Source organism: Lepisosteus oculatus, chromosome 19 (genome assembly GCF_040954835.1).
Source record: "Lepisosteus oculatus isolate fLepOcu1 chromosome 19, fLepOcu1.hap2, whole genome shotgun sequence".
NCBI classification, from domain to species: Eukaryota; Metazoa; Chordata; class Actinopteri; order Semionotiformes; family Lepisosteidae; genus Lepisosteus; species Lepisosteus oculatus.
In genome coordinates, this window is record NC_090714.1 from 11092140 (window position 1) to 11109344 (window position 17205).

General features: G+C 43.8%; 1 protein-coding gene across 1 annotated transcript in view; it reads right to left on the bottom strand.

The window, feature by feature from the left end:
- The window catches only part of myo15aa (myosin XVAa), a 65596-nt gene that overhangs the window by 8661 nt on the left and 39730 nt on the right, over positions 1-17205 (bottom strand). The window contains exons 35-54 of the mRNA XM_069180951.1: positions 17086-17147; positions 15126-15299; positions 14728-14812; positions 13437-13593; positions 12736-12829; positions 12094-12244; positions 10494-10609; positions 9994-10053; positions 9749-9824; positions 8279-8394; positions 7065-7183; positions 5399-5540; positions 4907-5018; positions 4708-4782; positions 3777-3982; positions 2117-2259; positions 1950-2022; positions 1374-1446; positions 1052-1125; positions 466-548 (exon numbers count right to left, since the gene is read on the bottom strand). Of these exons, the coding sequence (XP_069037052.1) occupies positions 466-548; positions 1052-1125; positions 1374-1446; positions 1950-2022; positions 2117-2259; positions 3777-3982; positions 4708-4782; positions 4907-5018; positions 5399-5540; positions 7065-7183; positions 8279-8394; positions 9749-9824; positions 9994-10053; positions 10494-10609; positions 12094-12244; positions 12736-12829; positions 13437-13593; positions 14728-14812; positions 15126-15299; positions 17086-17147 (2191 nt within the window). The remainder of the gene's footprint in view (positions 1-465; positions 549-1051; positions 1126-1373; positions 1447-1949; positions 2023-2116; positions 2260-3776; positions 3983-4707; positions 4783-4906; positions 5019-5398; positions 5541-7064; positions 7184-8278; positions 8395-9748; positions 9825-9993; positions 10054-10493; positions 10610-12093; positions 12245-12735; positions 12830-13436; positions 13594-14727; positions 14813-15125; positions 15300-17085; positions 17148-17205) is intronic.

Sequence of the window (17205 nt, forward strand, 5' to 3'; positions counted from 1 at the left end):
GTTCCCTCTACAATAAGCCTCTACTACAGCTCCCTCTACACTATTTTTTCACATTAGGATGCGTCATATAGCCCTCTCCCATTACACTGTCACTACAACAGTCTGGAGCTGCCAAATAAATCATTAAAGCAAGAACAAGTGATCCCTGTCAGCTTTAACTGAGAAATGTACAATGCCTGCCTTCCAAATGCCATCCCTGACATAGTTTCATCTATTTTTATTTATTGTACAACTGAAACATTCATTGGGGATAGCCTCGTGCACCTACAGTAATCTACTTTCTTACTGCTATAGTATCTCTCTTCTTCTGTCAAGTGGGCACTGGAATGGTGGTCCACAGGCCATTGACGAACCACCTATGGGTCCCAGTATGAGCAGAGCAAGATGAATGAGGTGCCCATGTACAGTACAAGAAATAGTGTTTTCCGTCACTGTAGGTGGTGCAGACAATGAGGACTGCCTTACGTTTTGGAGCTGGTGTTGGAGGTGACCTGCTTGATGACCTGGCAGTACGCCTCATCCTTCAAAAGCCCGTACTCTCCACAGAGCTGCAAAACAGCGGCCATAGAGTTCACAGGCTGCCCCGGAACAGCAGTGGTACTGCATGGTCAAATGAATGTTGCATGGATTCTGTACACAGGAATTCTTGAAATACTTGAAAAGAACAGCTCCAAGGATGTCAGATCAGATCACTTTATTGGCCATGTACAATTTCTAGCATTAGGAATTTGTCTTTTCGCATACCCCAGCCTGCTCTCCATGAGACACACAGACAGGGAGAGAAGCTGGGGGTCAGAGCACTGGGTCAGCCATTTATACGGCGCCCCTGGAGCAGTTGGGGTTAAGGGCCTTGCTCAGGGGCCCAACGGAGTAGGATTCCTCTGGCAGCCACAGGATTCGAACCGGCAACCTTCCAGCCACAGACGCAGATCCTGAGCCACAGAGCCACAGCTCTACCGTCAATGTGATGTGATGATTTTGCTTATAGAGCAAAAATCTGGCGCAGAAGCCAGATAGGATATACCAGTCAGGCAGGGGGTCTAGTCTGTACCTTCAGAATGGTGCAGACAACATCCTGCTCGGTTTGACCTTTCAGAGGGTAATCGCCCATGAACTTCATCACAGCTACACACAAAAAGGTAAAAAACAGTCCAATGTTATTGATTTACAAAATAACAGCCATCCTCATAGTCATCCATAGTGAATTTAGCCTGAACAGTTACTGTATAAGGAACTAGGCAGATAATGTACAATTCTAAATGGTGTATGGTTTACATAGAATATTTTCTAAAGCTTGCTGTGAATTCCTGAAAACGAAACTTTCAATTAAACATTGAAATGCTCAACGATTATTGCCAACTGTACACACTCACCCAGGAAAACCTCTGCAGCAACTTTGTTCATGCCTTCGTCACTGAAGTCTATTAAAGACTCTTGAATCGGAGACTGCGTCAGGAATAAAGACAACAACGTGACAGGGCAGTCCAGTGACAAAGGCGGTGGGGGTCAAAGGTCAAAGACAATTCACCACAGAAATAGAATGGACAATCTCCTGACAAGGCCAGGCTTTAGGGAAGTTAACTTTTTAAAACAGAACTGCTGGAAACAGTTTACCACACCTCTTTCAGACATTTTACCATCTGCATTTAAACAGAAAGTGTTTTTTAATATCAAAAAGTTTCTTTTCTTATTTATAGATGTTAAATTCCTTGGTTATAGGATGGGAATTAATTGGGGGGGAGTTCTTTTCACTTATTCTTCCTGTCCATGGCATTTGTGTGAGATGACAATACAGCTCTGAAGAGCTGTTCTAGTCCCACGGAGTTTGTGTTTGTAATTGTTTAGTAGCTGAGAGCACTTTTTCTATACTGTACTTTATGCAGTTTGCCATTAGATAGGGATTAACGTCTATAAGCAGTGTGTACTGTGTATGTTCATACAATCCTTACCTTAGTGTATTTCACCATTTCAGCAGGGTCTCTGGAATCTTTGCCTTTCTTTGACTTCTGTTTGTAGGATTCTCTGGAACCCATAAACAAATTTGATTTTTTTCTCCATTATAAACTGGTTTAAAAGTGGAAGAGCCTGAGGAATGCATCCATTTGTCCTGACTGACCTCTTTTTCCTCTGGGCTTCCCTGAAGTACTTCTTGGCAAACTCGACCATGGTGTATTGACTGTCCTGCAGTATTCGCTCATCGATCTCCACAGCTGCGTATTCCCCTTGGGCCTCAGCATACTCGCTGCTGGCAGGAGACAGCTGGAGAGAGCACCCGGCACGAGGCCATTAGAGCACATAGACGCGAACACACATTATACTGGCTTCTTCAGCCGACTCTCCTGGCTTCTCGGAACTCCCTCTGCTACCAATCAACTGCATCTGCATTCTGCTCTTGACCAGAGCCTCAAATCACATTCCTGATGGTTGGGGGGTGTTCAAACTTTAATTCTCAGGAGCTCCGGTGTCTCGATTGACCAGATTTATTTGCTCAATTGGAAATATTTTGTTTCCAATTTTTTTTTAGATTTAAGAAAAGAACTGATACATTTAATTCATGGAACAGTAAGCACAAGGCCTAGACAAGGGTGTTCATCTTGGTCGAATGATTAAACCCATGACGAAAACGAAAGAGGGGTTGGAACAAACAACTAAAGACACCACTAACCACCCAGGAAAAGAGCTGAAACCTCCACTTTAGATGCAAACCGTGGTTCACAGTTCAGTACAGAGGTAGTTCTTAACAGCAAATCAAAACTGCTTTCGGGTCCGATACTGGCAGGTTTCATGCAGGGATGAAGTAGGACACATATAACACATATAAGCACGTGTTCAAGGCTATATAGCGTAAGTACAGTACTTATATGTATGGAACAATTATTGCAATATGTTAACTAACCTCTGTATTGTATCCATCTGTAGCTCTGTATTTGTATGTTAGCTCTGTGTCGGTCACCAAACTAACTCAAGGTCTGTTAAAGTATAATAAGAACTGACTTTCTAAAAACAAAAGTCATTGATCTGCTCCTAAAAAAAGTTATTAAGAGAAGGAGTGCTCAAGTTCAAAGAACAAGATGTAAACCAACTGATTGTAAAACAAACCGAACTGTCACAGACTACACGAGACTATACTGTACAAGAAGGGTTAGACAACATCAGCAGTGTGTCTGTTCTTCGGGGCGGTGAGCTACTGAGCTTAATAAAGGCTGTATGTGCACAAGGCTGTCTCCTGCCCTTCTGTTGAAGAACTTCACGAGACTATACTGTACAAGAAGGGTTAGAAAACATCAGCAGTGTGTCTGTTCTTCGGGGCGGTGAGCTACTGAGCTTAATAAAGGCTGTATGTGCACAAGGCTGTCTCCTGCCCTTCTGTTGAAGAACTTCTCACAACGTGGGAGAAAATCAGATTACTGTGCTTCTGGCTGTAGTGAGAGCCAAGCCCAGGAACCATGCACCGAGCTCCAAGACCTGAGCTCCGAGACCCAAGACCCAAGCCCCGAGCCCCAAGCCCTGAGATCCGAGACCCGAGACCCGAGACCCGAGACCCGAGACCCAAGACCCAAGACCCAAGACCTGTGCACCAACCCCCGAGACCCATGCACCGAGCTCTGAGACCCGACACCCAAAACCCGAGACCCATGCACCGAGCCCCGAGACTCGTGCACAGAGCTACGAGACCCAAGACCTGTGCACTGAGCTCCGAGATCCGTGCACCAAGACCCGAGACCCAAGACCCGAGATCTGGGACCCGAGATCTGAGACCCAGGAGTGGACGGTACCTCGATGCTGCGGTCCAGCTCGTGGGCGGCGGCTGCGGACGCCACGGCTACGGCCACGGCTGCCGAGGCCGCCACCCGGCCCTGCTTGTCCTTGGGCTCCTCCTTCTTGTCCACGGGCAGGTTGATGAAGTCGGGGGCGGCCACCGGCTGGACGTACTCCGCCGGGAATATCCCCGACCTGCCGTGGATCGCTCCAAACTTCCAGCCTTTTCACAAATAAACACATTTCACTCCAGACGTGCAAAGAGAAGAAAGGGGAAACAGACCACAAGAAGTGACACTTCATGCAACTCGGCGTCACAAGGGAATTCATTTCATGGTTCCTACACTCCAGTGGGCTCGTACTTTCACTGGGATGTGAGAGCTATTCATCATAAATATTCACTCTAATGATGCACAGCTTCTGGGACTCTGTACTAATGTGCCTCGTGTCATGACAGCCCTGACATCAACAGCAAACCAAACAGTGAACCACATATGGACTCAGAGGTGCCCTTAGTTGGAGTATGTTTATTAAAAAGCAGTGAGCATAAAGCTACATTTTCATAGTTCAAGTCTAAAAAGCATTTCTAAAGTAAGTTGTGAAGTAGCCCTCATTCTTTGAGAATTGCATTTGTTATAAAGGTATTCCGATGGACTTCACTCCATGTTGCAGCTTAAATATCAAAGCTCCATATCATAATTAGTTCTTCTTACTCGTGATTCAGATGTTTTTAGGTTGAGGAGCTTCCCAACCAAAATGATAAAGGAAGACGTGTTACAGTACAACCTTAAAGAACTCGAATAACATTTTGCTTGGACTCATCTGCATAAGTCAATAACATGTACGAGTGTTTGCATCCGTCTGTGCAATGAAACTAGGCAAATCTTTAAGACGCATCCAATTAAAAGTATAAAAGTCAACCCATGCTAACACAGCACACAGACCCACCAAAGTCAGGTGTGCCTTTCTTTAACTCCTCCAAGTTCATCACCTTCTTTCTCACGATGCAGCCATAGAAGTGGCCTGTGAAACAGTGCGTGTTAAGACATGACATTTCACACAGTGCTCGTGATGTAGGCACGGCAGCCACACTCTCTGGTTTAATGGCTAGGGAGGGACTGGAGATGAAACTGTAGTTAGAGCTCACCTGCCTCCAGACCTTCCATTGGCTGCAAACGGATGATGTCACCCTTATGGAAGCTCAGCAGAGTCCGGTCATCTGTAACGTAATTTCTCACGGCAACCACATAGTCAGAATCCTGGACCAAGGAAGGTGAAAATGAACTCTACTGTATCTTGAAAGATACAGTTTGGACCTTTTATTCATGTACGCCCAATTAGAGTTTCGATTAGAGTTTCCATACTCACAGGCTGTAGTCATTTCTATTCCAGCATTAAGGAAATTCATTAACAACTGATTACAGACATTTAAAGTGATATACAGTATGCTGTGTTAATCAATCATGTTCTTATAATTTATAAATTAATTAATAAATTAATAAATGCCATATACCTCTGTTTCTCTTGTCAGCATGATGTACAAGATAGCAACACTTTCAATAAATAGAGTCATGAATTGTTTCCTTTTCACAATCAAATCAGCTTATGCTTTCTCTTCATATAAGGTACATTCTCTCACCTTCTTCAGCTCTTTGATGAAGTAGTCAATCATAGATTTGACCTGAAGAGCTTTGGATGAAAAGAGAATCAACTTTTCGTTCGTCAGGTTGAACTCCAGCATGTTCTTTGACGGGATTGTGACAAACATGATGTCAGTGTAGCTGGGAGAAAACAAACAAACACGTGAGACAAATAAGCTGACAACGGACATCTGCTTTCTGTTGCGTCTTGGAGTCAAGGCCTAACTGGTGGTGAGACTGAGACAATTCACGTATGGTATTAGGAACATCTCACACTTGACAGGTACTGAGATTGGACCATGGCCACACATGGGCACCTCCAGCTTCCGAGCCATACAGTGCCACTCCACATGAAGAGGAGAATTCCACTATGCCAAAAGGCCAGGCCTCCTGCTAAGAGATACACCAGATTCCATGGGAGTGGCCACCTCTCTGCTTTTGAAACTTTGCAGGAGTAAAGAATTATTTCCAAAGAAATTACCTTCTATGAGATTCAAACATTGCGCATTTATCATACTGTAGAGTACAGTATATCCAGTGGTAACTCTCTGGTCCACTTAAAGGGGAACTGCAGTCCCAGTTTCCCAGAACGGTTATTAAATCTTGGTAACAAAATACATTTTATTGATGTTATCGCAACACATTAAGCACAAAATCGTGAACTTTGTGAAAGTACTGCATAGTCTCCATTTTGTTGTAGACCACTGGTCCCGCCGCATGCGAGAGCAAGAGTTCCCACCAATTGCAATGAGATGCTGCTCTTCCTGCTCACTAGTCACTGTACTGACTAATGTAATGCGATGTACGAGTGAATAAGTACAGGTTGTGCAGCAGACATTTCATCTCAGAAATGTTCCCACGTGATCTGCACGCAGGGTAAACAAGATTTGGTTCAACCCACCAAATGGAGACTGGTGTGCCGACAAGCGGACCCTGCTGATGTGGGATTAACGCTAGGAAAGAGAGATTTCTATTGGATTAAAAGAGATGTATTCACAATGTAATAAAGCCACTTCGCCTCAGTGGAATTTTGTCTATTTTGTGATGTAAATTAGAGGTTTTCACATAATCGTGAACATTTTACTTTCATAGTGGTTTGAAGCACACTCATCAATGCCGATTCCAATTCTGTCTAACCCCGAAATCTAAAAATAACAATAACAATTAATAATTGCTAGCGCTTTTCTGGACACTCCACTCAAAGCGCTTTACAGGTAATGGGGACTCCCCTCCACCACCACCAGTGTGCAGCATCCACCTGGATGATGCAACGGCAGCCATAGTGCACCAGAACGCTCACCACACACCAGCTATCAGTGGGGAGGAGAGCAGAGTGATGAAGCCAATTCATAGATGGGGATTATCAGGAGTGTCCCCATCACTGTACTGGGGCATCAGGACCCACATGGACCACAGAGTGAGCACCCCCTGCTGGCCCCACTAACACCTCTACTAGCAGCAACCTTGGTTTTTCCCAGGAGGTCTCCCATCCAGGTACTGACCAGGCTCACATCTGCTGAGCTTCAGTGGGCTGCCAGTTGTGAGTTGCATATAAAAATAGCGCTGCAGTTCCCCTCTACACTAGTTTTGGGTGCTACTGTATGTGTTTCCAGAGCACAGGATGAGCATGCTGTCTCAGTAAGGCCTGTGGCTGGGTGGGCCTACCTGTAGGCCCTCAGGACTCTGAAGTGCTCTGGGGCAGAGGCACTGCTCTTCATCATCTTCAGCAGCTTGATCCCGCTGTGTGAAACCGACAGTATCTGAACACCCGTGCCAACGCTGCCCTGTGTCAGAAGAGGAGGTAAAACAGGGGTGTGATCCAATCCACAATGCCTGCCCATTTCTTTACATTTATTTCCATCATTGAACAAAAGAGATTATATTCACATGCAGGCAAAAATCGATTTCAAATTCCAATAAGACAAAACAAAATCCAGATGTAATTATGCTAAGGTATTAGAAAAATAAAAATATCTGTCATGCATGTAAACAGCACATTAGAGAGGCAATGGGTTTCCATTCCTGGTCACGGAAGCCCACCTACCAGTTGGTTTTCATTCCACCTGAGCTTAAACACCTTATTGAACTAAGACATTGCTTAACAGAGTAAATTCAACTTCCTTTTCTACTCAAATGTTTGGGATCTTATTTTGCGTTTGAAATGCAACAGTTAAGTTCAATTGTGAAACTGAGAGCTGGGCAGGAACAAAACCCAGCAGGTGTGTGTGGGTCTGAGGTAGGGCCCGGTACTATGGTCTGAATTACCCAACTTTCCATTTCTGTCACAATCTTAAGAGAACATTTTCATTAGATTCTGCCAATCTCCATCTCGAAGACCAAATTTGGGGAAGCTCATTGAAAGGGTTCTCCTTCAGTAATCTTTAATAATTCCCCCAGTCTATTTTGGTGACTGCTTTCTCCTTAGAGGGTCCAGGTGAACTGAACACTCACCCAGGTGGCACAGGGCTACACCTTGAATGAGATACAAGCCCAGCACAGCAATTTAGAGACAGAGATTAACCTGCATATCTTTTAACTGTTGGAGGAAACCAGCCCGGTCATAGAAAACCCACATAAAACACAGGGCATTTACATCCCTGTAATCTCCACACAGACAGAGCCAGATTTGACTGCAGGACCTCGGAGCTGTGAAATGATGGCATTACTACGCTGCCATACATGAAAGGTTATTTAATACATCAAACATTATATTACCTTATATGTTGTGCCTCGTGTTATGTTCTGTTGTGTGCTTCCCCAGGGCCTCCTTGTAAACGGCACTGGGTTTCAATGAGCGAATCACTTTCATCCCATCATCCATCCACTCATCCATTCATCCACCCATCCACCTGTCTGTCCATCAGGGCAAGGGGACTCACGGTGGCTGGGAAGAGGCGTGAGAAGTAGATTTCCCAGGAGTCTCTGGCCATGGTGACGATTCTCTTCTTCACACTCTCGTCCTTCACCACTGATCCAGGCTCAACCCCTTCCTCCGCTGTGTGTCAAACAATCAGACCAGACATGCAGCTTAGAGCTCTGAGTACCTCGGGGACTGGGAAAGTGCAGGGGAGACAGATTTCCAGTGCAACTCCAGTGTGACTTTATGCACAGGAGACCCTGACACACAGACCATGGAAGAGGAAGAGATTTTCTTCCTCTTTACTTTAAAGCGTCTGCTCTTTCCATTGCCTGCAACTGTTAACATCGTTACTGTGCAGTCCATTACTGGAATGGGACTGCACAAGCCCATCATAACTTCTTCATAAACACTGCATAGCCTGACATAAAAACATACACAAAAACGAATGGCAAAACCAGATTGAACATAAATATAACAGGAGCACTTTTTGTCAATTAATAATAATTGCTTACACTTATATAGCGCTTTTCTGGACACTCCACTCAACAGGAGTGTCCTGTTTTACAGTGCTTTACAGGTAATGGGGATCCCCTCCACCACCACCGATGTGGAGCATCCACCTGGATGATGCGTCGGCAGCCATAGTGCGCCAGAACGCTCACCACACACCAGCTATCAGTGGGGAGGAGAGCAGAGTAATGTAGCCAATTCATAGATGGGGATTATTAGGAGGCCATGATTGGTAAGGGCCAATGGCAAATTTGGCCAGGACGCCGGGGTTACACCCCTACTCTTTTCGAGAAATGCTCTGGGATTTTTAATGACCACAGAGAGTCAGGACCTCGGTTTTATGTCTCATCCGAAGGACGGCGCCTGTTTACAGTATAGTGTCCCCATCACTATACTGGGGCATTAGGACCCACACAGACCACATGGTGAGCGCCCCCTGCTGGCCCCACTAACACCTCTTCCAGCAGCAACCTTAGTTTTTCCCAGAAGGTCTCCCATCCAGGTACTGACCAGGCTCTCACCTGCTGAGCTTCAGTGGGCTGCCAGCTGTAAGTTGCAGGGTGATATGGCTGCTGGCATAACCAATTCTCAAGTGGTTATAAGCAGGCTCTTGTAGCGTCTTCTGTCATTTTCAGCTTACTCCTCTTTACATGCAGTTTTGCTTTTACTGTAACGTTTGGCTAAAACTATATCTTGTTATAAGCCATTATAAATAAATACAGAAAGTGCCTGCAATGTCATTTGCACAAATGGTTGTAAAAAATCATGCATTTTGTTGTACTGTGTTGTGTAGTTTTTTATGGAGGTGTTTATATGCCTCAAATAAAGCAATACATTTAATTCTTAACTAAACCATAAAGTTTTTAATCTTGTTTGATTACCTTTAGGGCTGAAGCCTAAGTTCTTTTTGTTACCAAGCATTATGTAAAATACATATATGCAAAAACGTTTTTGTCTCCAAAATAAACAGAAATCTTACCAAACAATGCCTTCATCTTCAGTCTCTCCTCCTTTGTAATTCGAATGCATGCATCTGAAAAGGTGTCACTGACAATCTACAATAAAGCAAATTACCACATAATTTCAAGGTTACATGAGAGAACTGGAGAAAAAAAAACACTTTTATTGACCTCTATGCTGAATGTGTAAATCATATATGGAATGCTCTTTACACTTACTTAGAAAGTTAAAGATCATATTCGACATGTCTGCCAACAAGCATACCTGTGTAAATATGAGATCCAACACTAATGGATTGTTTATGCTATCCTTGGGGTAAAAAACCTGCAAGCGAAGGAATAGACAGTTATCATAGCAGTATAAATCAATACATATAAATCATTATGTCAGAATTAGTGCCTGACAAGAACCAAGAGATCAGATCTATTCCTAACAGAATACAAGTAGGAATATGCATCTGAATATGTGGATGAATCCAACTCTAATCCTCAAATCCTAAAATGTCCATATTTTAAGGATTGCTAGAAAATGTTCTGGATTATGGCATTTAAAGTTTGCAATTGAAGGCCATGACTCATGAGTTAGGATTAAAAAAACAACAACTGAATGCCTACCATCCAATACGTTTAAATGTAGCTATTGTTAATAAATATGTTCTTTTTTGAAGAGCGTTACAATCCTGCATTAAAAAAACCCGTTGGCTCTCCTGGTCTCCTTGTTATGTCATGTAAAACTTCCTGGGGGACAACAACTTGGGACCCCACCTCTTTCCGGACGTAGATCTTCCAGGACACGTTGGTATAGGTGAAGTGCTCGTCACTGCTCATCCTGTGTAACTGCGTTTGGATTTTCTCAGCCTCCACTGGCAGCTCCCGGAAAACTGTGTGCCAGAAGAATCATTGACGTTCAAGTAGATGGGATGGTGAAGGAAGACGAAGACAAAAACAAATGTGCAAGACGTGACACATTGACATCTCAAACAAATGAGCTCAAAGGGCAACATCTTGCAACATCTTACTAATTTTTTTGAAAACAAAATTGGAAACTGATTACTTCCTTTTCAAAAGCACCTCCAATTTAAGACTGGATAAGACTGCTCGATTCTAGTGGTGCTCAGCCATTTCTGTGTTGCCACCTATGCTTAGTTTCTCACAGGGCTTGCCACTCCTGGTCCTGGAGGAAACGCACCAATACAGTAGGATTCATCCAAACTGTCTGACATTTAAACATGTTGAAAGTTGCTTTTTAACTATCCCATTTCATGAGCAAAATACAATCTCAAACATTTTCTGTGGAACAATATTGTTAATATTCCAATCAAGCAGTTCAATGAAGGCTTTAACTAGGTAACTATGCCAGGCTGGAAAGAACACCAGCAGCTGTGTGGTCCTACTGTCACACTCCAGCTGGAAGTGGCCCATAGCCTGAGGTTGCCAGCATTGTCATGAGCCCTTCTCTGTCCACTCAGCTGGTGAGGACAAGATCAGGGTGTGAAACCAGCAGCCTATCAATCAGGTAGCCAGCCATCTATTTAATCATCCAATTAATTAGCAGTATTTAAGGCTTACTTTGCTGTAGGGCCTGCGAACTCTCATTGAGTGAAACGACAGCATGTCTAACTCCTTCTGAACTCGGCGCTACTTCTCCCAACAGCCAGAGTTTGGCTACAGCCGGAGTTTGAATACAACCGGAATTTGGCACCTTTCAAAGCTGCTAGCCAGACCTACGGCATCACTTCTGAGCAGCTTCACTCCTACCAAACTCGGCCTCTGGCACCTCACCCCAGGCAGCCCTCCGGCCGTCTTTCAGGACCGACCTGCCCGCCTGCAAACCTTCTTCCTTTCGGCTCCTCTCGGCTTCCACCATTAACGCTCGAAGCCCTGTGCTTGGACTCTCCGAAATCCAGCGCTGCCCTGCAGGTACGTGCAGTGTAACACTGGCATGACCAGGACTGGGAACCTCTGGCTTAGCTCATAGTTGACACTACTGATATTTCCCAGACCCGGTCATTTCTGCACCATAGGGCCCAACCTGCTCAATGAATAAGAGCCTATACCGACTAAGCCACTCGAGAGCCGAACTCTGTGTTGTCATGAGCTGGCCTAGCTGTGCTGCTCTGAATGACCTAGGTACAACAGGATGGGTGCATGGCTTGTTCCATATTTCCACAACTCTTTTGGTAAAGAAGTGCCTCTGTTCTTGGCTTTAATGCACTTCTATATACAGTAGTTTCCCCTTGTGACTTCTGCCCTGTGGCTCATATCTTGCCGTCGCTTCTGAAGCAGTTCACAGAGGAGACTAGGGAGTTTGAGTCGATGGATCTTAGGTTGTTTAACCAAAGCTCTCTTTCCTGTCTGCACCCACCCACTGGGGCTCTGGGGCTCCGGAAGGACCCCGCTGGCATCGGAGGTGCAGCTCTCATCGCTTTGGTGCTACCGGCTGGCTTCATGTTGGCAGTGCCCTCCTGGTATCCCTTCTCCTTGGTACCATAGGGGGCAGCAGGAACAGAACTTTTCTGGGATTCAATGGTGACGAGAGATGCAACGTAAACTACAGTACAGTGGACACAGATGTTTAAAGGACACTCAGTAAAGGAACATAGCATGAAGGAACCACTCTACAACGGAAACATTCTTTGTTTGAGTCTGAAAAAGGAAGAGGAAGATTAAAATGAAGATTAAATGGATAAAAAGAGGACCTAAAAGAAATTCCATCACAAAAATATGTCTGACACTACACCACAAGGGATCAGGTAGTCAGAAGCTCAGAGACAAGCATGTATTGGATGTAGATTACCCAGTTAGATTAAATACATTTTCATAGGGTCTTTTTGGGACGTTACATTGGACTACAGAAGGAGGCTACCAGGTTGCTACAAGCAGTGACAGAACTATAATGTCTATGAGAGGCTTAAGCATTGGAAACTAATCTGAGTGCGCACTCATGCCTCCTAGCAAACGCTTCTCTAATTATTGGGCTGCTCCTACTTAGTTATGATGTCAGTACCTGAGGGGTGTAAGAAGTCAGTTGTCCTTTTAAGATCATTAAGGCCTCATCATGTGGGTCTTTCTTCTTCGTAAACACTTTCCCACCTTCCCTCCTATGACATCAAGGCAAAGCAGAGACAAGTTCTTAACTAGTAACTCAGCCATCATGCTATCAGTCAACATGGCCCAACGTGAGCAGCCTATGAAGAAATGTGTTGCAACAAATTTGAAACCTTGCATTTACAAACCAGGGAGCCATTCTAAGCCACTATATAGAACATTTTTTTGCAGGCATTCTCCATTTTTAACTTTTTTTGACGTAAGCAACGTCTATTCCTTTTGTTCCTTCCTGGGAAAAATATTTTTGGCATGAGTCTTCTGGATTTAAACATATTTAAAAAGGCATTTGGGATCTTTGATAGTACAATGGGCTGCGACCTGTTCGAAACTTGAAAAGGAAGGGATTCAGAAAACCTATTGGAAATATTATCACTAATAAAACCTAACCTACTACTATTATTATTACAGCTATGTTCAAAGGCTGTGCATCACTATGGCATTTAAGGCAGTGCTAGGGCTGTATAAATCCTTTGTTTATAATGGTCATCACTAAAAATTATTATTATTACAAAACATTCTGGAATTTGTAGCACAATCCAAGACAAGCAGCTACATCATGCTCAATGAGAATTCTGAATGTCCCCATCACAGTGCACTGACCTGGCTGGCTCTGTGCTCCTGGCTGGACTGGGGTACTGATACTGTCTGATGATGTCTTTGATGTTGTGGCTGGGTTCCAGGTGCTCCGAGTTGGTTATAGTGTACCGCACCAGCTCCTCTGCGGGGACCCCACGGGTTTGGGACGAGGCAGGAGCTGCTAATGATGGGGGAAAAAAAACAACTTGCTCACGCAAATGCCTGAACTCACAAGAAAATCGGTTGGTTTTTAAATGAGAAAAAACGCTGTATTTTTTTTTGTAAGCAGTCTGTGTTTGCAATGAAAGAATCTTAATTTGAAAAAAAAAAAAAACATAATTAGTTTGTATCCTAAAGTAGACCTGCTGGCTTTTCTCCAGCTCAACTCTCAGGTACACAATTGGATCCCTTAATAGGATTACATTGATATGCATTACTGTTTTAAACATACTGGATGTTGAAATAGTTCAAGCTGGGAGCTGTGTCAGCATGCGTAGGCAGCAAAGGAACAAATAAAGGTGCATTCCATGCTGAAAAGAGAGAAAAGTAACATGACATTTCGGCTGTGGAGACTTCTTTGGGTGTCTAAAAAGAAGGCTCTACAGCCAAAATGTCGTGTTTCTTTTCTTCTCTTTTCAGTATGGAATAAACCCTTACTCGTTCGATATTGGAGGTTGCCTTTTACTTAAATCCCAAACTTCTGAGCAGAAAAACAAGAACAAACATTATTCTTAAGGCATCAATGAGGTATTTAAGCTCAGCTGGAATGAACACCACCAGCACGAGCATCAGGATTAGAAACCCTTTGTAACGAACAGTTCTTTCCGGACCCTATGCGGACGACACAATCCGAAGAAGTGGGAAACACTAGGAAAAGGTCATGCAGGGATACGGGGCTGAAAACAGGGGGGCGTGTCCAAAGTGCGCTGGTGCACGGGGGAGGTGTGGCCGAGGCAAACAATCCAGAAGTAATCCATAGAGGGAATCCAAAAACACAAGAATAAGTCCATAACCAGGTGATCCATCCAAACAAGGAATTAAAACCACGAACCGGGTCGGAACCGGCGGACAGGGAACGGGAACAGAGATTAAAACCTCAACGGGACCAGGCGCTTTCAGGTCCCGGACTCGCACGGTGCGGAAACCAGATGCAGAGCCAGGATGAGCGTCAGCGCCTGGCTTTTAAGGTGGGCTGGGAAAAGGGGTCAGGTGCACAGAATTAAGTCTAAAGTGAAAGGGCTGGAGCACCCTTAAGGAGGGGGGACTATAATCGTGACACCCTTGCCCTATAAGAGGTCACGCTGAGCCCACGTACCTGATTTCTGATAGGCAGGCCTTTCCCTCTTCATAGCCGGGGCAGGAATTGGCTTATGGGTATGGCTGCTTCGTGGTGGTTTGCTCTGCAGAAATAAAAGCTGGTAGTTTTGTGTATTCCTAACAGATTTCAAATACTGAGGTTTGCCAACCTTCTTAACACGTTTTTCTAAACCATTCCAAACACTAGAATCATGAGGATCGAAGGGCCTAGTTCCCCACTTCCTCAGAGGAAATACCTGAAAGTCAGCAACCACTGATCTTACTGCGGATTTTGGAAAATGCTCTGTCAGGAAGTCCTAGAGGTGAAGAGCCCCTTCACCTGAAGGGGGTCCGATGGGAACTGGAGCCTGGAGAGTTATCGGAAGCCAGTGCACAGCTCCGGTGTCACAGACTCACCGGAGTAGGCACAGAAGCCCGGGGCAGGGGGGCGATGCTGGCACCAGAACGTGGCTGGAACACTGGGCTGGAGGGGTGACTGGAGATGGGGCTGGTCGCTGTGCTGGTGACCGGACTAGCGGCACTGCTCATCTGCTGCTGGAGAGCCATGGCCTGCATTGTCATCTGCTGGGCCTGCGAAGTACACACACACATGCACACACACATGAACAAAACATGCACACACATGCATACACAAACACACGAATATACACATGAACAAACACGCCCACACGCACACACACGCCTGGTCAGTGTTCTTGGAATTCTTCACTTTGGTGCTGCTTCATTTAAATACTGAACATTTAAGTTGGGGGTTGTCAGACCTGTCATTTTCATTGTGCTTCGTCACAAATTTAAATGTATAGAAGAATTTTCGAAGGAAGGTCTTTTATATATACTTATAAAGGTCTTTGCAGCTTTGATTACAAAATCTTGATGAATTCAATCCAGTATATGTTCTCAGTGGAAAGTCTAACAGATTAATGTAAGATTAATAAAATAAGTGGTGAATAGTCAACAGGGATTTAGAAAAGGTAGGACGTGCTTAAACAACAACAGTAATGGATACACACAGTGCATATGATATAGCGTAATTCGATTTCTTAGAAGGCTTTTTTATAAAGTTCTTCAGAGAAGATAAGTTCTCAAATTACAGGTGGTAGGCATTCAGGGAATCACCTGTGATTGAGATTGAGAATTGGTTAATAAATATAAAACTAAGAGCACAGACGAGGGGTGAGGAAATTAGTGGAGTACCACAGGGATCTGTGCTAGGCTCCTCACTGGTTTTCCCAATTCTTCAATTATCTTGATTCTGGTATGGTAAGTGATCTACTTACGTTTGCATATGATACCATATTAGGATATTTAGCACTATAGAAGCAATTTAATAAAAAAGATTTTTATAAAATTCAAGACTGCGCAAACTCTTAGAAAATTATGTAGAAAATGATTAAATGTAGTCTGATAAAGGGCTTTGCAAGTAGGTAGCAGTAAAAATAAAATGGGAAACACAGAGCTAGGAGAGGCTACATATTTTAAAAAATGGATTGACACATAATCTTACATCTTCTGGACAATACAATGCATTGTCTAGAAGCAACACAAAACACAATAAAAATGTTAAGATAAATGGTTGAAAACATCTAATTTAAGTCAAGGAATTCCATGTTAAAACTGTATAATACACCAGTAAGACTGTGTGCTACTTTGGTCACCACATTATAGAAAATGTGTCAGTGCTCTGCAATCACAATCAGGTACAGTCCTGAGCTTAAACAAATGTCCTTCACTGACAGGATGAAAGAACTGAACCTTTTTATTCTTGAACAGAGAATTAGGGCACCTGATCCAAGTACTCAAAATTCTCAAAGGCAATAACAAAGTCAACCCAGCAGATGTCCTCAGAACTCAGTGAAACACAAACCAGAGGACAAGTCGGAACTACATGGAAATTGATTTTAAATTGAGAACAGGAGGTATGTCTTTATCCAAAAGACTGTGGGAATATGGAGAAAGCTGCCCAGCCATGTGATGTTGAAGCCACTAACCTGGTTTATTTTAAGAAATAAGAAATGGTGTAATGAGATCTTTGGATCCATTAGCTAGTAATCACCAAATGGTCTACTTGTAACCATTCTGATGATCTTAAGGTTCAAACTTTGATCACCCAGCCATAGGAAATAGAAATCCTACATCAACTGTTTTATGGCAACAAACAAATAACCATTTTAAAATACAACTTGGTGGGTTTTACTGTATAAAACGCCAAAGGCTGAGGAAACAGATCAATTCACAGGCTGATAGTCATTGCTATCTAACCCCTTGTGATGTGGTTGACTGTATTATGAGCAAGCTCTGCAGACACAATATGTCATGGTAACAGCTTGGATGGTCTTTTGGTTATCTGGATACAAACCAGGAGGAATGCTTGCTGATTGATGAAGGCTTGTTGCTGAGCCAACAGCGACTGGTCCAAACCTCAAAACAGAAAGACAACAATGGAAATATAATATAATAATATATTTATTTATTCCAT